General features: G+C 32.6%; 1 protein-coding gene across 1 annotated transcript; it reads right to left on the reverse strand.

Moving 5' to 3' along the window:
* Positions 1-2,148: 2,148 nt before the first annotated feature.
* LOC143079373 (eukaryotic translation initiation factor 6) lies at positions 2,149-18,477 on the reverse strand. The gene is made up of 7 exons (XM_076254654.1): positions 18,231-18,477; positions 14,664-14,749; positions 14,082-14,257; positions 7,133-7,243; positions 6,448-6,513; positions 5,557-5,738; positions 2,149-2,490 (listed from the first exon to the last, which is right to left on the reverse strand). The coding sequence occupies exons 1-7, from the start codon at positions 18,335-18,337 to the stop codon at positions 2,481-2,483; spliced, it is 738 nt and encodes a 245-aa protein (XP_076110769.1). The 5' UTR covers positions 18,338-18,477; the 3' UTR covers positions 2,149-2,480.
* Positions 18,478-19,393: the final 916 nt, after the last annotated feature.

The raw sequence follows: 19,393 nt of genomic DNA on the forward strand, positions 1-19,393 counted from the left end.
TGATAGCAATATACGACGAAAAATTTTTCAAATTTTGCGGTCGTATAAAAACCTATTATTTGTCATCTAACGCAGCTCCGCGTTTGACACCTTCCTTTGAAATAATTTATAGAACTTTAATAAATCGTAGATGAGTTGATAAGTAATCACGTTGATTCTGTTAAACTGACTGTTTTATATACTTTGAATTTTAAAAAAGATGGAATGGTCTCTTCTGATACTTAAATAAGTTGAAGACAGCCCATGCTTTTGCAAATTTTAGGGGGGGGGGGGGGGGCGCACACCCGCCACGCCCCTGCCTTAATCAGCCCCTGGTATAGTTGAACTATTGCTCTAGTACTTGAAAAATAGACAAATAAACAAAACTTAATATTGACTAATGAACCATGAAAATGAGAACAAGGTCAGAAGAACCTGCCAGACTGACATCTACCCCTTACAATCATTCCATACACAAAATATAGTAGACCAATAGCTTATAGTATCTGATAAATGGACTTGACCATGAAAACTTAACCTTGATCACTGATCCATGAAATGAGGTCTACTAGATCAGATGAAAACCGTCTGACTGTCATTAAGACCTTGCAAGGTACGCTCATTCTAAATGTAATTATCAAATTAATCTAATAACACGAAAGAAATTAACATTACAAACAAATTTAGCTTTTTTTCAAGTATTCACTGAACCATGGAAATGAGATCAAGGACAGACAGAAACTACATAACATAAAGCATTTATATACAAAGTATGAAGCTTCCATGTCTTCCCCCTTCAAAAAATATAAAGCTTCTTAAAAGTTATTTCGACGCCACTGGATCACTATCCCTATGTCAACTTTCTGTGACAGAAGTTGCAGACTCAACAAACACTTAACACATGACTAAAAACACTTTTTATTTAAGCAGTCCCTGAACCATGAAAATGAGGTCAAGGACAATGGACATAGACAGAATCTTTGTTACATAAGGTATCTCCATACAAGGTATGAAGCACCCAGGTGTACTAGCTTCTGAAATATAAAGCTCTAACAAATACATGTAGCTTCAATGTGTCACCACCGCCGGATAGTAATACCTATAAGGCTATTTCTTCCTTACTGCCACTTTCTTTACAGGCAAAACAAAAACAGACAAAAGTTTGCAGATCTTGTTATTTATTTTCGTACAGTATTTAGAAAATAAATTCTAGATGACAATTTATGATAAATGTAATTGGCACTTTACATATTTGTTTACATGATCAAATTATTAACCTTGTAAATATTTCATTTTGCGTTTACAATATGACATATATACATATAAAGTACATATATGTTTTATCAATAATCTTTTAAATTTCACATTACTGTAAATTCTGAAATTATTGCGATGTTTTTCTTTTTGCAAAAAAATGTGACAGGGTTATCATCGCAAAAATTAAAACTTGCATTTTGATTTTTTTGTTAAGAATCAAATAGGATTTTTCTGAATAGGGCCAAAATCAAAATCGCAAATAAATGCACGCAATAATTTCTGATTTTACAGTATTCTTTTATCTGTTCCTAGATTTTTCTTTCCTTCTTGTTAAAATAACATTTTTTTTTTTTTTGTAACATGCTGACATCATTTCTGGAAGCAATTGTTATCAGGATATATATAAACGTAAATTCTAGATGTTCTACAAAACTTTTCATATGTACAATGAAGAATTAAAAGCTTCCAATTTTCTATGTTTTTAGAGTATTCAAAATGCAAATATCTCTGAACAAAACAAAATTAATGACAGTGGTGGAGTTATTTATTTATAGCACTAAGATTTATGATGGTGGATCTCAATCCTTCCTGTATTCCAAAATTCCAAGGTTAGCTCTTCTTAAATGTACCAGTATATCAAAATAATTCACTTTATTTTTCATCAAAATATAGAATGCATGGTTTGTTTTTCCAATGACTTCCCTGAAATAATGTGCAATGCCCCCAACCCTAATTGGAATATATTTTTAATAGTTTACATCACAATGAACATGTATGTGTACTAAGATCCATGTTGAGTTGATTAATATTTTCAGTAATCAAATCTTTAATCTGATATTAGACAGACCCATATAATACCTATCCATTTATGTAGGTGGGCATACAGATTATAAACAGTTCAGCAGAAAAATACTATATACACATGTTTTAATTTTACAATAAGTTTATGAATGTTGAAGATTTCTGTGTTTTTACTGGTCAAAATTTGAATAAATCTGTAGGGTTAAAAGAATTCTCCAGATGAGCATAACTGTTGAAGATTTCCATGGTTTTTTTTTACTGGCCCAGATTTGAATAAGTCTATAACTTAGGATGAAATTATTCTCCGATGAGTACTTTATTAGGCCACATCACCAATTAGCCCTGTTGTATATATGGGTTCTCAATTGTGTTCTGGTTAAGCATTCACATCTTCGTGCACACATGCATTCTTCATTCATCCATTTGTAATTTCTTTGTTGTTTTTACGTCATACTGAAATATACAAAATAATGTTGCATTAATGTATGCAGAAACCAGATGCTCTGCAGGGTGCTGCTTTATACGGCAACAGAAGTCAAACCCTGAACAGTTTGAGCAAGTATGGACACAGCGTTCAAGCTGGATACAGCTCTGAATTTGGACTGTAATAGTTGACACAGCATAGGTTTCTGACACAGAATGAATGTGGTCTAATGAAAATAAAAATTTGTTTTTGCTTTTGAGCAATTCACTATGCTGTTGAATATCAATCCCCTAAAATAAAATATTTCAAGAAATTTTCTTTTTAATTTCTGAAATCTTAAATGAGAAAAATTGTACCCCCATTTTTTTTTTTCACCTCCCCTTTTCCCGTATTCCAAAAATAATCTCAATTCAAATTTCTAATGGAGTTTGCAACAATAACTACTCATTTAAATACATCATAAATATTAAAATATAAAAGGTCATACAGTAATGGTTAAAATTAATAGTAATTAATAGTAATTTCTAAAAAAAAAAATTATAGCTAATCTTCTCAAGACGATCATCATTTCTTAATACATAATTTTCAATTAAGTGAGTAATCAAACATATGTATTCATTATTCTTCAAATGGAATTGGATTACCCCCCTTACACTGCTTTTAAATTGTCTAAATTGTCCTTTAACCAGAAACCCTTGTTTTTCCCCTTTTTTGCCCCTATTTGCTAAATGATTTGAGCCATAACCCCCCATAACAATCCCTTATTAGTATGGAAACTTGTGGTATAATTTCAGAGAGATTTATATACTTAAACACAAGTTATTGACAGGAAACTACAAAAATGCTTATTTGGGCCCCTTTTTTGACCCCAAACTTATTGAATCACCCTTTGGAGCAAGAACTCCAAAACTCAATTCCAGCCTTTCCTTTGTAGTAAGGAACCTTGATGTACAATTTCAGAGAGATCCATTCACTTAAACACAAGTTCTTGTCCAGAAACTAGAAAATGCTTTTTTTTTGCCCATTTTTTGGCCCCTTATTCCTATGATGTTCTGAGAAATTAACCCAAAACTCAATCCCAGCCTTCCCTTTGTTATATGGAACCTTGTGGTACAATGTCAGAGAGATCCATACATTTACTAACAAGTTATTGTCCTGAAACTAGAAAAATACTTGTTTTTGCCCCTTAATTCCTAGACAGTTTGCCCCATAACCCTTTAATCCCAACCTTCTACTTATGGTATTAAACATTGTGGTACAATTTCAAAACAATTGAAATACTTTTTCACAACTTATTGTCCTGAAACTAGATAAATGATTGTTGGGCCCCTTATTCCTAAACCTTTGGGACCAAAACCACCAAAATCAATCCCAACCTTCCTTTTGTGGTTATAAACATTGTGTTTAAATTTTATTGATTTCTATTCACTTATACTAAAGTTACTAAAGTTATTATCCAGAAACCATCTGTCTTCGGACGATGCTGATGACGCCAACGCCGACGTAATACCAATATACAACCAATTTTTTTTTAATTTTTGCGGTCGTATAAAAAGGCATAATTTTAACAAATTACTCAAATTCTTTTATAATCTGATAATATAATGGATTTTGAGTTTTATCAAAACCACAAATATTGATATATCAGTTTCACAATCGACAACTTAACTTTGACTGATCTTTAGTCAATGCTTTTGTAACTAATAACATTTCCAAAATCCCTGATGGTACTCAAGCTTCAAGTTATTCCTGTTGTGACAAAAAAATTGTATAGCTAACATTTTTGCTTCTATACAATGGGTGACACTAATGATCTGTGTATACACAAAAAAATGCTTATGTTGAATTGATTTGTTTAATTTGTCACATGTGTTATGCATAAACTAAAAGTGGAAAAGCAGAACAATTTATGCTTCTGATATTTATTACGTAATGGTAAAATATATGCTTCTGATATAACAGGGTCAGTTCAGTCCCTTCAAGATTAAAAGTTCACAGAAATTTAATAATTTGGTTAAAATGAGCATAATTTTTTACAGAATTAGTCAGTAGCACAACCTATGTCCGACCATTGCAATTTTTTAGGAAGTGTTTAGATGGTTGGAAGTTGTGAGCTATATTTCAATTTCTTTTTAGATCACATTAATGCTGGCTGTGAAAAGGCTAAATGGGATATTTTCTGTTTTATATATTAACCCTTTCGCCGATGAGTCCTAATTCACCGGGATTCACGCTTCAGACAGCTGACGATGAGTCCTGTTTTACCGGGATCGGAATACCTTTATTATGTTTCCCGCTCAAAACAGTGTAAACATGAGTTATCTTTCTTTGATGAATACCCGGATGAAAGTGTAAACATGGCGCTTCCGTTTGTTGAAAACCGTGTCAAAATCAGAGGAAATTTACGGAATTTACGAGAATTTGAAATGAGGGAACATTTTTTTTGAAAGAATATGGAAGAATTGAAGCTAAAATAGTATACTGTTTTGACATAAAATGTCGTTTTATGTACAAAACACTTGGAATGGATATCGTTCAGTGTGAGGAATTTGTACAGCCTCATAAAAATTTTTTTAAATTTTGCCGTTTTGGGTTAAAAAATTACGATTTGGGGTCAAAAAGCAGAATTTTGAGAATTTCACCTAGATAATGCCGAAATTTGAAAATTTAAATATTTTATGAAGAAACAATTATCAAAACATGAACAAAACTGTGAATATGGTGTAAATGAATATAATAAATAGACAAATAACTATAAACAAGTTTTTATTGACATTTATTATGAAGATCTCCCACTTGAGTAATAGTAGCCAGGGAAGCCATCGTATCAGAGTAACTTCTGTCTGGACAGCAATCAGTGAAAGGGTTAATAGGAGACTTTAAAAGTCAGCATTGGCTTTCTATGTTTGGTATAGTATTCAAGCTATCTAGTCTGGGAGAAAATTTATAATGCTTGAAAAATATGTCCATATCTAATTTCGATATTTGTACAAAAATACTTTTGAGTATTACAGGACAGTTTATTTGGCATTACTGGTATGGGAATAAAAGTGTAGCATTTTATAAATGAATTATCCAAAGTAGTAAGTCTTTACCTATCAATTAAACTTTCTCTCATTTCTGTAGATATTGAACTAGGTTGTCTATCGCCAAGTTTAAATACACTTTCTACAACTGATAATTCTGTACTGGTTGTATCTAGTCCACAAAATGCTATCCAATCATTGACTACCAGACCTGCTGCTATCACATCGCTGCCTCTGTTCACTGTACCTGCCTAAAATACAAAGAGTAATTGAACTTAGAGTGATTTACAGCTGGCCATGTTATTATTTTTAAAGGTTTTGTGTTTCTGACTCTCTAGTTTTCTATGTTGTGTTCTGTGTACTGTTGTTTGTCTTTTGGTATTGTTATTTTTGTGTTTTTGATATTGTTATTTTTGTGTTTTTGATATTGTTATTTTTGTGTTTTTGGTATTGTTATTTTTGTGCTTTTGGTATTGTTATTTTTGTGTTTTTGATATTGAATCATTGATATAGCATTGTCAGTTTGTATTAGACTTATGAGTTTGATTATCCATTTGGTATCATATAGGTTGTTGTGGTGTCCTCATGAATGTTGTGTTCAACTGGTCATTTTAATTGAATTTCGCTGAAAGTACAGTGTGCTTCCATTGCAATTTTAAATTTAAAAATGTTCTTATTGGTCATGTTGATTGTATTGGTGTCCTAATGTTGTTTTCCAGCAGTTATTTTCTATGAATTTTAAATTTTCACTGGACATACAGTTTGCTACCATTGCAATTTCAAACTATAAATATGACTATTTTATTATTATATTTTGCCTGATTCCTCAATTACCTGAGAAAGTAAACAACTTCCAAACAGTTTGACACATAAGTGATACACTGATTTTTATAGCTGTTTGTAATTCCACCTTTATAAATTTACTACCTATTATATACTTTTAGACAAATGAAAACTTACCACTAGAGGAACTTGTAATAATGAGGATAATTCATCTTGATCTTCTATGGTGGTTTTTGGATGTACCTACAAGTTATTTTCAAAACAAAATTAATTGCATAACTTTTGAAAGTAGATGTTATGGGATACGTGTTCAGATAAAATAATTACACACATTTCAACTAATAAATATAACTTGTACAACAATTTTAATTAGTCAATTTCTGTTGATGTTATTACTCGTGTTCGAATTATTGATAGCCTTGTTTCAATATAAGGTATGGGGCTGAAAGGTAAACAAAGAACTTGTGACCAGTTCTGTTGTGCACATGTGTTTATAATGGGTCATACTGGACAAATTAAGTGTAGTGGTCAACCATACAGGAACAGTGTCATATTTTGCTTCAAATTAAAATTTACCAAAAATGCAAGTAAAACTCTTTAATTCTAAAACTGCAACTATAAAGTTAATGGCAATAGGTATGGCATATTTCAAACCTTCATTGGATGCCTATAAGTGCTTGTTTAAACTGGCTCTAATGTAATTCAGTTATACTATAAATAGATATAAGAAGGTGTGGTATGAGTGCTAATAAGAAAACTCTCCATTCAAGTCACAATTTGTAATTTTTATTTTTTTTTACCAGGATTGCAGTCTGATTTGGCTATATTTAAATTTGTTCAAAGTTGGATAAAATCAAATTACCAGTCCTCCTTGATTACTGATTGCACAATAACTGCCTACTAAAACATTGTCTGCAACTGTTTGTCTGAACACTTCTACTTTCAACACATCAGAGATTATTTCTTCCGTTTCCTGTAATTAATAATATATTAAATTTCAGGGTTATATAGATCTAATATATTTACCAAACAAAAGATACACTTAGCAGTTTACACCTATAACAATATCTGTACACAAAGTTTAAGTTTTGTGACATCTCTGGAGTGACGAACTTACAAACTATTTTGCTATCTTTTAGCAAACTCGCATCTAACTTGCAAGACAGAGTGGTCATGTATTATAGAATATATAGAAAGTAAAATATTATTTTGTTCAATGTGTTTGCTATTTTGCAATTATTATTTGTCAAGTATAGGTCAAAATGGAAATTCATAGTTTTGAATAACTTTAATACATGCACACTGCAACAAGGTGTGAGTACAAAACATGTCCGTACTGTTCTAACAGCTGTTGACATCTGATCGAAAAGACTCTTTCAAGTTATCTTTTCTATACTATTATCTATGCCTTGTTTAATTTCAGTCCACTGCAATATTAACACATGGTTTATAAAATCAACTTGTAGGGGATAAAGCTGTAAGTATTCTTTGACTAGCATACTAGTTAATCTTTTTCTTTGTTTATAAAACTGTTAACCAGGAAACTGTAAACACATATGGTGTTCTAAAAAAATTCAATGGTCCTGTAAGAATGTTTATTAAATAGCAAAAGAATCTATATAAAAATTCTCTAAATTGAGTGCCAGGCATATGGCTTCAAAAGTTTACCATGTGACTGCTTGAATATGGAAAGAAGTTTTACAATATAAAATTGAGAATGGAAATGGGGAATGTGTCAAAGATACAACAACCCGACCATAAAGCAGACAACAGCCAAAGGCCACCAATGGGTCTTCAATGCAGCGAAAAACTCCCATACCCGTAGGCGTCCTTCAGCTGGCCCCTAAACAATTATGTATACTAGTTCAGTGATAATGTATAATTAGTTTAAAATCTTTAAAAATCGAAGAGCTGAAAGCTCTGAAGAAAAATGACGCCACTGTCTCTAATATTGGGATAGTTTTTATGCAAGTCTTGATTTTCACATACCGTAATTAGTTTAACAATGCAACATGTCTCGTAAGCATATAATTGATATTCGTATATATATGTGTGTGTGTGAAGTGAAGGTGACAACTGGCTGTTTTTTTAAGACAAATGAATAGGTCAAGACTACCTGAATTGTACAAATAAATACCGTAGAAAGGCTTGTATATTTCTCACTGGTACATAGTCTGAATCTGGGTCCGTTCGCGCCCACTCATGTTCGCCCCCTTTCACTTTCACACCCTAAATGTTCGCACCCAATCTTAATTGGTTTTGTGTTTAATAACTCTGTAAGCAAGTGTTTTCTTATAAGTATAATTGTTGTCATTGTCTCAAAATAAAGTGAGACAGCATTTTTATTTGTGTTGAATAAATCTTAATCATGTTTTGGATAGCGTATTATTAAAAATAATAATAATCCTTTCTAATTAAAGTGGTATTTTGTCAACGTTTTATTTTGTGTTGAATAACTCTTAATCATGTTTTGGTTAGTGTATTGCTATAATTTTGTTTCATTGACTTCTTTCAAAATGAAGTGAGATTCTGACTATGTTTTTTTCTGTGTGTTGAATAGATTTTATCATGTTTTGGTTATAATAGTGGATTGCTATATTTTGGTTCCTATATTTTATTGTTTCGTTGTTTCAGATCAAAGGGACCAAGTTGTTAAAAACAATTATCTTTTGTGTTTTTCCTTTAAAATCTTCAATGTTTTACTCATACCAAGCTATAAATACATTCAGTATTTACACCAAAGCAATTTAAAACAACAATCATGATTTTCCAATTATTCAACTTGAATTTGAATTAAAATTGAGGGCGAATGAGTAGAGTGCGAACGGACCTTGGGTGCGAATGTGCGAGGTGCGAACCTGCAAGGTGCGAAAGTGTCTTGGGCGCGAACAGACCTGATACCACAAAATATTAAGTAAATAATCTTTTTGTTACTGTTATCAAAGGTCTAATGAAACTCAGGTAATTTCAAACATTTGTCAAAGAATTCTAGTCAAACCGGCACCTGGTTAAATTGGCACCTGGACAAATCAGCACCTGGTTAAATCGACACCTGATATAGTCAATTCGTCACCCATGTTAAATATATATTTTAACAGTATTTTAAGCAAAAAGAGTAAAAATAAGTAAGGGGTTGCCAGAATTTTTTTCAGTATTTAAGCAAAAAGAGTTAAAGGGAAATTCCGCGATTTTTTACTTATCATCTAATTATGTTCATCTTAACATAAAAAACACATTTGCAAAGTTTTAAATTTATATTCCTTCTAATAACGGAGAAAATCAAGTATTTGTAACGTTTTTGGTTGAATTCTCGAGTGGGTCGTGACGTATTAGCCCGATTTATTGAATTCTGGGAAAAAATAAAATCTGTTTAACTCTTATAGCTTATCGACAATATACGTAATTAAAAGCGCACAGCTGACGAATGGTCGTAGTTATTAACCACAATATAATAATGAACGAAAATGAATATGCATATACCGTTTTGTATTCATTGAATTAAACTCCTATAAAATTATATGTCTCTGTCTCTAGTAAATGTTTTTGAATAAATTTGATTAATTATTGTTAAGATTTTATTCATAAAATATTTATTGAACATTTTTACTATTTACTTGTCTATTTACCGTTATTGTTTTGATAATCATTTCAATGCAACTATTGTGTGAGCAGAGTGTGTATATTATTTTGTAAAGGTCACTGTATATTTCTCGGCTTGAGGTCAATTCGTTTACCTTGTAGCTATTTAGCCGCAGGTGTGAGTTCAAGCGTACACAGGTATAAATGTTGTTATTTGGAAAGGATATCCAGAAAGGATTAGAAAGAGTATGATGTCACGATGTTAATACACTAAGATTTAATACACGATGAGAATAAAGATTCAATAATTAAATTGTGTAAATTAATTGAAAATAAAATTCAGATTCGTAAATCCGAAAATGTATAAAAATAAAAGGAAACAATTTTTGATTACTTTCTTAGCGGCAATTGGCGTAAAGATTCAAATATGAAGTAAAAAATAGTAGTTTTAATCTTTAATAAAAACTAAATGCAATATTACCCAATTTGATATACCATTGTGCATCTGTTTGATATCATTGACTTTACCGGAATTTCTTAATTTGTATTCAAATCTGGCTGTGTTTAAATGCTAATAAAACTATTGCAATTTTAAAGTTTTTAATTGACAAAAAAATACAACATACATGATTTTTTTTAGTTTCTTTTTAACATTTTATTCTTACATAATTAAATTCATTTGACAATCATTTACACGAACTTTTTGTGAAAAAATACCAATTATCTAAGCTAAGGCATTAATTTTTTTTAAGGATTTTTGAGGATTTTTTTTTAAAATTCAATGATAATAGTTGTGCAATGTTGAACATGATAGCCGTCATTAATCCAAATAAGTAATACAGTAGTTGTAATAAAAGTTATATTTTAGTCATGCATAACTGATATTGACGAATTTAGAATAGTTCGTCCATACATCGTTGTTCTTGAAACAATCATTATTAGTATACATGTAAGTTTCCTGACGTATAAGAGCCATTGAGGATGAGCTCCAGAGAAAGCAGACTAGTAGCGTTTCGTTCGTTTGTTTGTTGGGAAAGGAGATGAAATGCAACCGCTTGTACAGCTAAACAACAGAATTACCATACAAGCATTTATAGTCAACACAATCAGAAACAGTTCCCATCGTTAGACGGGGAATATGAAGGCTTTCAAGAATGAACAAGTGACATGTCTAACTCGAACAGTTAGAAAACGGACTATCGACATCGACCGCTTGTTCTTGATATTTGAAATTGTATGCATATATATACGTATACGTTTATGATAGTGATGAGTTCTTGAGTCTGACAAAAACTAAATTCCTTCATGGTTATATCTTGCCATACGTTTATATTGGTTTGTAAGGTGATTACTCAAAATCGTTATTTGAAAATCCTGTTTGTGAGATGTATATTCATTTCAATACAGAAATTTCGTCTATATATTTCACAAGTGTATAACACGGAGAAGCTCTGAAGGTCCATTACTCCCCTTTTGTTTGGGTGTGAACCATCGATGTTGACAGCAATATCAAAGAATAAGATGATGATGGTAGAAAGAACTATGGGCGTCATGTGGCAAATATTACATGCATATCGGACAATGAGTTGTCAATCTGTATGAAAAGATTTCCAATACAACCATATTATTGAGAAGGAATGTTTACATGCTATACTCTCGTACTAGTATTACAGGGTTCTTGTGGCGTTCACCTTAGACACACATCTTTTTAACGATTTAAAAAAAAAAGACAGAACCAATTTAATGTCATATTTCCCTATTTTTTTTTAAATATAACTAAAAGTCTTTCATCTGACAAGATTACCCCTATTTAGCGGACAAGTTATTTATTCTTTTTTCTGTTATTGAATACCAAGAAAAAAATAAATCCCGAAATTAATTTGAAACTTTGATACTCAAAAGTTTCCCAGCAAAATATTCACATCCCTTCGGGATAATTAGTGTTCGTCCAGTGGCATATATAACAATTGTGATGACGAATTCCTTCCTTTGTTCGAGAACAATCTTATTGAAATATAAATCTGTGATTTTACTATGTCCACAACTTCAATGAACCAAAGCAAAAGTAATACATCGACCTGTATTTAAATCAAATTGGTTCTCTTCTTCTTCTGGTATACAATAGTCTATCGACATTCGATGATTACATACTGTTGGCATACGTGGACTAGTCTATTTACAACACTTTTACCCCTATTTATTTAAAATATATGTTTTTTTCTTATGTTCAATGTATACATGTATATATTTTAAATTGCGCTATAGTTCCGTAACTTTCTATCCAGTCGTATAAACGAATCGTCGGCAAGTGCGTACATTTTTTTAAATCAATATTTCTGGTATGTTCCAATCTGTCCTTCACTTTTGACAATGAGTATATATTACATTTTCCCAAATTCACCCTTGGAAAAAATATTTAAATAGATTTTAATTTCATCAAATCTTATTTTTTGGGTATTATTTATATTTTTATGAATAATATTCTTTACACCAGAAATGTTATTTATAAACAAGCGTATGAGTTTGGTAATGACAAGTAAGACAGAGTTGTATATTATACATCTGATAGTTCAAAATGGAAAGTTAAATGTTATCAGCCGTGTACACTGATCAATACCTGCAGAAGTGAAACGATGCGTGAACTTGCAAGCCCGACAGGAAATCGCTTGAATACCTGGACGTGTCACCTCACACCCCTCACAATACCTTTGGAAGTAATACCTTTAGCCATGCTGGTGATCAGAAGAGGGAAGATCAAAATTTATTTGAAAACAGTTTATTACTTTAAAGAATTATGAACAAATTAGATTTTCGAAAACAATTTTCACGGAACACTTATTTATGATTTCAACTTTGACTTTTCACCTAATTCCAATATCAAGTTTAAAAACAACAGACCATGGTTAGTTAGTCGGATAAAACAACCGTACCATTGACAAGATATCGACACGCAATTACGACTACATCGGTTACTGTAGTTTTGTTTCTTTGTGGTTTATAGACATATCGTTTCATTAATCGGGAAAGAAGGACAAAATGGCGGAACGCAGATAATTAATACTCTAAATTTAAAATTGATGGTGATCGCTTATCTAGCGGAATAAAACTTTAATATCTATGAATTTGAGCATTTTTATACAGAATGAACATAATATCAATTTGTGATTTTTTTGCGAAGTTTCCCTTTAAATACTAACTTTCACATTTTTGGGTGTTCATTGTATATTTTTATTTTTCTCAACTAAATGACATTTTTGGTGTATTTTTAATGATATATATATGAGTAGTCAAAATATTTATTACGTCTGGCAAGTCTTTTTTAATTTTATTCTTGGACACCTTTCTATGACCGCAAGGCTATGTTAATTTTTTCTGGGACGCCTTCCTAAGAAAGCCTTCCTACGAACTTCGTAGGAAGACGTCACAGAAAAAAAATAAAATAGCCTTGCCAGACGTCATAATTATTTGGACTAATACATGAGATATTGGATATTTTTATACGTTTCAATTCCTCTGCGATCGTTTGCGGTATTTTCTTGAGAAAAACCTATTTTCCATCATCAAAGAGAAGAAGAAACTGCTTGAAAATGATTCTGGAACGCTTCATGATTGTAAAAATAAGTTAAATTCACTCAAAAAACAATTTTAAAACTTGTGATGTTTAAACAGGAAGTTTCAAAAGCACGTATAAAAAAAGAAATTAACCGGTGAGAGTGGAAATCCGTACATAACAGATATCACCATAGTACGACTTTGAAAGCAAAACAGTTCCATCCTTTTGTAAAACAGTCTTTAATATACCTATCACATTAATGTTTGAAGGGTCTTAAGCTTATTCAAACCATAAAAGTCCGTATGAAACACCAAAACGGAATGAACAATAACCGATTACGTTTTGTAGTTTACAAATTCTAAACTGGTTCCTGTCAAACTACAACACTTTGTCCGAGTGTAGTGGAATACAAGCAGAAACCAGTTAGTTTGTAAACTGGTTCCTGGCTGATTACTACACAATGACCTCTCATGCATAATTAATGATAACACAAGCAGATTCCAGTTTGTATAGAAAATAGTAAATACGAAACCAAGCGCGGTAGGCAGAGAAATGTAATGAAGTTCAGGTCGCCAGTAATGGAACAATGACTGCGTCATTTTCCAAAAATAAGGTCATAAACAGATAATTCATGCAACAATTCATTAAGAGCATCTAATCTAATGTTTTATTTACTTACCCTATCTAAATCTGGATGTACCAAGGCAACATAATCATTACATGTGATAACATTACCAAGGGCAGATAACCGTTCCTCAACTCTCTGTATTTTGACAGTGTCAGGAAGGGAATTTCTTATATGCTGTAATTCTTGATCTGTTGTTGTGTTTGGAACAAGTAAACCATTTCTGTTTCCTGGTTAAATAATAAGGACATAAATCTATACTTTGCATTTATCAAGTCGATAATCTGGATTAATCATCTAACCTACTAGGGGAGGTAATATTTATTAGTTCCCTTTGGTTCTTCTGGCTTATCTAAATATCCTCTAAATAACTTGGTTCACACCAAACAATACTTGACATTGCAATTTAGTTAATAAAAATTGTTTTGATTCAATAAACTTTTCCAAGTTGTTAATTCTAATTGTGACTTTACAAATAATTTAGATGTGAACGAAATGAAGCAAAAGTATGTTATGTATGTTGGCATGTTCATTTGATATAGTATCAATTTTACATCTCTTCAAAAGTTATTACAAAATAATAGGTATAACTAAATAATGTTTAATTATCATTAATGTTTTAATATCTGCACATACCTACACACATCCTCCCAATAATTCTGCATCCTGCAAGACTGATATGCACTACAGGTATAGTTTCTGATAATTCACCTTCAAACACACTGAAATATAAATTTTTAAATAAATGGAATGTAAAAATTATTTTATTTTATATCAGACAAAGTGCTATTTGGCTGCACATTGAAATTGTTCACAAGAAATATGGATTATATAAATAGGGAATATGCCTATGGGACACAGATCATGTCCCTGCATGCATATGACATTATAAATGGACATCTCAATAATGGTGAAAGTTATAGTACCCAAATTTGTACTTGATCTGATTTTGAGGTAATAAGCACTGTGTTTAAGAACTATAGAATAGAAAATTGACACCATCAAAATTCTAACTTGATCAGTGTATGTGGTGATAAGTATGTGTATGTGGTAATAAGTATGTGTATAAGTATGTGTATGTGGTAACAAGTATGTCTATGAAGGGGGGAGGGGGGGGGGCAAAAGATATCAAAGGGATATTAAAACTCAATTGTTGAAAATAAACAGACAACACCATGGCTAAAAAAGAAAACGACCAATAGACAAACACAAGTACACAAAATGCAACATAGAATACTCAAAACTGAGCAACAGAAACCCTGCCAAACACTCAAGATGACCTCTCTCAGGTGCTACAGAAGGGTAAGCAGATCCTGCTCAACATGTGGCACCCATCATGTGTTCATGACATGTTATAACAAACCTGGTAATGAGTGAATTGGTAGGTCACATTCGTGAAAAGGATACAGGATAGTATTTACAATAGAAAAAATATCTGTATATATAATGGTTGTTCCATTACCATGATTACGGTCAACCAATTTGTGATGGCGTCATTGATAAAACTTACAAAGGGATGATTTCACCACTTGGAACTATTTTTTAATAGCTTCCAAGTGAACATCAACCCTCTATCGGCAGTCTGATCCCAGATCCTGCTTATTGTTGCCATAATAACGCATGAAATTTCTCATGCCCCGCCCAACCTCATTTCCCATTTCACACCTTATTATTTGAGTTTCATGTGTTGCTCTTAAAAAAACAGGCTTCAAGCTTAGATCCTCTCTATCAAGAAAATCATGATAGGAAATACAAGCCCTGACGTATCGTACCAACAGGGAGACGATATACATTGTACACTGTATGCAGGCGCTGCTTGAAATTTTATGTTGCTTCATAGAAATGGAAAGTTCACAATTGGGAAGCTGAAATCATCTTTTTGTCTCAAAGCTTCACATCGACAGCATATGATACCTATGGCACATGTATATATAAAATGTTTATATGCCAACCATGCCAAAGAAAAGAACAAAGTTTCACGGCTTTTAATACAGTGGAGTCCCCGGTGTTCGCGCGGCCGGCGATACCGCGCATTAGGTTATTTCGTTATATCAACACCGTAACGCAAATAAAATTGTTCTTGTAATTGTTTTAGCATTCCGAAGGGATAAAAAAGAATAAAATTGATAAGTTCCAGATTGAAATAATAAATGCAATCCCGTTATTTACAATATTTGGCCAATGTTCATTAAAAAAAATACACCATCAGATAAAATTTGTTTTTCTAAAGTCAAATTTTAATCAGATTGAAATAAATTTTGCTCTGCATCCTTGGCAGTGTGCTTGGTTTGAATTAAGCTACCTTTCGTAGCAGCAAATCTTTCCTCTATTCAAAATGAGCTATTTTTGGAAGGTATGCGCGAAATCACCGGACATTGGAGGAACTCTCAGAACAGGGGTTTCCCCAATTTTGGACACACTAGTACTTTACACAAAAACTTGAGGGTGAAACCCTACAAACTGATAATTTTATGAAATACAAGTATGTTATGAATGTTTTCACACAATATCATCCAATTATTGGTTTTATCAGTTGAATGAAGTGAAGTCATAAGTCTTAGGTGCGCGGATACACTGGACTGCACCATATAATAAGGCATATATATACAGATATAAAATTTACTATACTATAGGATATGAACTGTTAAGCCCCAGTCCCACTAGACCACGATCACACCACGCTCACCGCGATCTAAAATAAATTTAGATCGTGGTGAGGTCGCGGTATGAGCGGCATGAAAATGTAAATTTTCGTTGCTTTCACGATGCTACTACGTCCTCTCTACGCTTCTACAAAGATCCCGCTACGATTATACCACGTTCTCACGCGCTTATTCTGCGACCTCACTACGCTTATTAAGATCTTTCTACGCTCTTCACGTTCTCACTACGACCATACCACGAGTTATCCGATTGCAACACGATCTTACTGCGATTATTACACGTTCTTACCACGATTATACTACGTTCATACTCATAGCGCGATCTTACTACGTTCTCAGCAATAACGTCAACATCGTGTTTCATATCAATACAGTTCAATTCCTTCTATTTCTGATTAAATCGTAGATTTCTCGGAAACAATACAGTCATGCCACCAAAATCTACCAGAACACGTGGGCATAGTGGTAGGAGTTGATGTAGAGGCAGAGGGAGCAAAGTAACGAATTCTGATCAAGCAGAGATGTCGGACCGACCAATCCAACCTAAATTACAACATATTGCTAGTCCATGAAGCTCAATGACGATATTTTAGTGAACGATAACAGAGATGACATAGATGTATCAATATATATAAGAAGATGTGGTATGAGTGCCAATGAGACAACTCTCCATCCAAGTAACAATTTATAAAAGTAAACCATTATAGGCCAAGGTACGGCCTTCAACGCGGAGCCTTGGCTCACATCAATCAGCACGTTATATTACTAGTGTTAAACCATTTAAACGGGAAAACAAACGGTCTTATCTATATAAAAACGAGAAGCATGGTTGAGCCGTTAGAGCAAATGGATAATTACATTCAAACAAACAAAATCTAGGGAGCTTTTTTATATATTTTATGTGAAAATGACAAGGAGAATGATGGTCGTAGTGTGAACGTAGTCAGGTCGTAAGAAGAGCGTGATGAGGACGGCAAGGGCGTACTAGAATCGTACTTTGGTCTTGAACAGCGTGGTATAGTCGTAGAGGAAGCGTAGTTGGGTTGCAGTGAGAACGTGATGGTCGTAGTGAGGTCGTGATAACGTCGCTGTGCGATCGTAGCGCGGTCTCTCCGAATAGAATCACGCTTTCGCTACGCTCTCGCTACGATTGTACAGCGACCTTTGCGATCTTACTACGATCTTAGTGCGCTCTCACTACGCTTCTACTACGACCTGATTTCGCCACGACCGCACCACGATTGTTTTGAACATGTTCAAAGTTGGCCACGCTCTTCACGATCTTGAAGACCTCACCACGACCGTAATACGACCTTACTGCGATCTACACGATCGCACTACGATCATCAAAATTTGCATTTTTTTCACAGATCGTGGCCTAGTGGGACTAGGGTATTAAAGACAAAATAATGATCAAAGTGGTGTAAAACTGCATTTTTATTGGAATAGATCCAATTAAGTTCAGCAGACAATTGAGTGATATTGACGTACAGTAAGGTAAAGTTGATTTTGTATAATTTTTTTGATAGCTCAAACTCACCTGTAAAAGTTTTCAGAACCACCTATTGCAGTAAGGCAATATGCATTTGTCAGTTTACTGAACACACCAATTTCATTATTTCCCTCAAACTGAGCACGGACAGCCATAGCACTAATATCAAAAATTCAAATCTTCGGTTTAAAAACAAGATTATTGCAAAATCATGAGAAACTTTCTCGACAACGTGCAATATCCAATGTGTAGTGAGTAAAACGTCATCAAACGTTGTGCTTTTGGGTTGTTTCATATTTCAAATCGATAAATGAAACGAACTATGAAAATGTTTTTCCTTCAAATTCACGTTCTGAAATTTACCATCAGTTATCTGATCTTATCTTAATTTTGAACCAGTTGGCCAAATGAATGTTTTCTAAACAACAACTATGTAGTCTGGAACTTTCATAAAAAAAAATAAAAATGGAAATGGGGGAAATTGTTTTTATCATTCTTGGGCCCAAGTTTTTCTTTGACAAATGATACCAAGTTACATAATACTCGAGATGGGTAGAATAAGAGTGAGATTAGAACATATACGATCATAGGTATCACATAGTTTAAAACCAAAGCGTATCAAAAAACTGTTGTCACACAGTTGAAGTAGCAGATAAAAAAAATATACTTCCAACTATCTGAAAACTAGACAGAAGACTATTAAAGAGAAGAAAACATTACACACGAAATTGTCTAAACCAAGGACGTATAATAACTAACATATAAATAAATATACATCCTTGTCTAAACGAAGCAATTCATCAAGAAATAAGAAAAGATGCATCACGACCAGGAACCAAGTTATGTACATGTACTAGTAATCAGCAGTAAACAAATATTTAAAAGACTCTTTACCTGAGGGGATAGCACAAAAAATTAGGAAAGCAAGTAAAGCATGTGGAATTAGTTTAAACGATATTTATTCAAAAAGTGCATGAAATATAAATATACAATATAAATACAGGGATTCGGAAACAAGAAAAACTTATATAAATCCGTCTCCCTTAAGAAAAAATGACAAAATTAGGAACATAGTATATAAGAAACTCGTATAATCTAATTTTCAATTCACATTTAACATGTTTATTCTGTGGTTTGCCAGTTACTCAGAAGTCAGTTTGATCGAAAAATGGGATCAACTCTTTTTATTATAATTATTGTTCATGCATCTG

This window comes from Mytilus galloprovincialis, chromosome 6, assembly GCF_965363235.1.
Source record: "Mytilus galloprovincialis chromosome 6, xbMytGall1.hap1.1, whole genome shotgun sequence".
Taxonomy (NCBI): Eukaryota; Metazoa; Mollusca; class Bivalvia; order Mytilida; family Mytilidae; genus Mytilus; species Mytilus galloprovincialis.

Coding starts and splice junctions, on each gene's coding strand:
- LOC143079373 (XM_076254654.1), bottom strand. CDS start 18,337: ATGGCTGTCCGTGCTCAGTTTGAGGGAAATAATGAAATTGGTGTGTTC. Junction 14,750..18,230: donor GGTTCTGAAAACTTTTACAG/GTGAGTTTGAGC, acceptor TTTATATTTCAG/TGTGTTTGAAGGTGAATTAT. Junction 5,739..6,447: donor TATTACAAGTTCCTCTAGTG/GTAAGTTTTCAT, acceptor TTTGTATTTTAG/GCAGGTACAGTGAACAGAGG.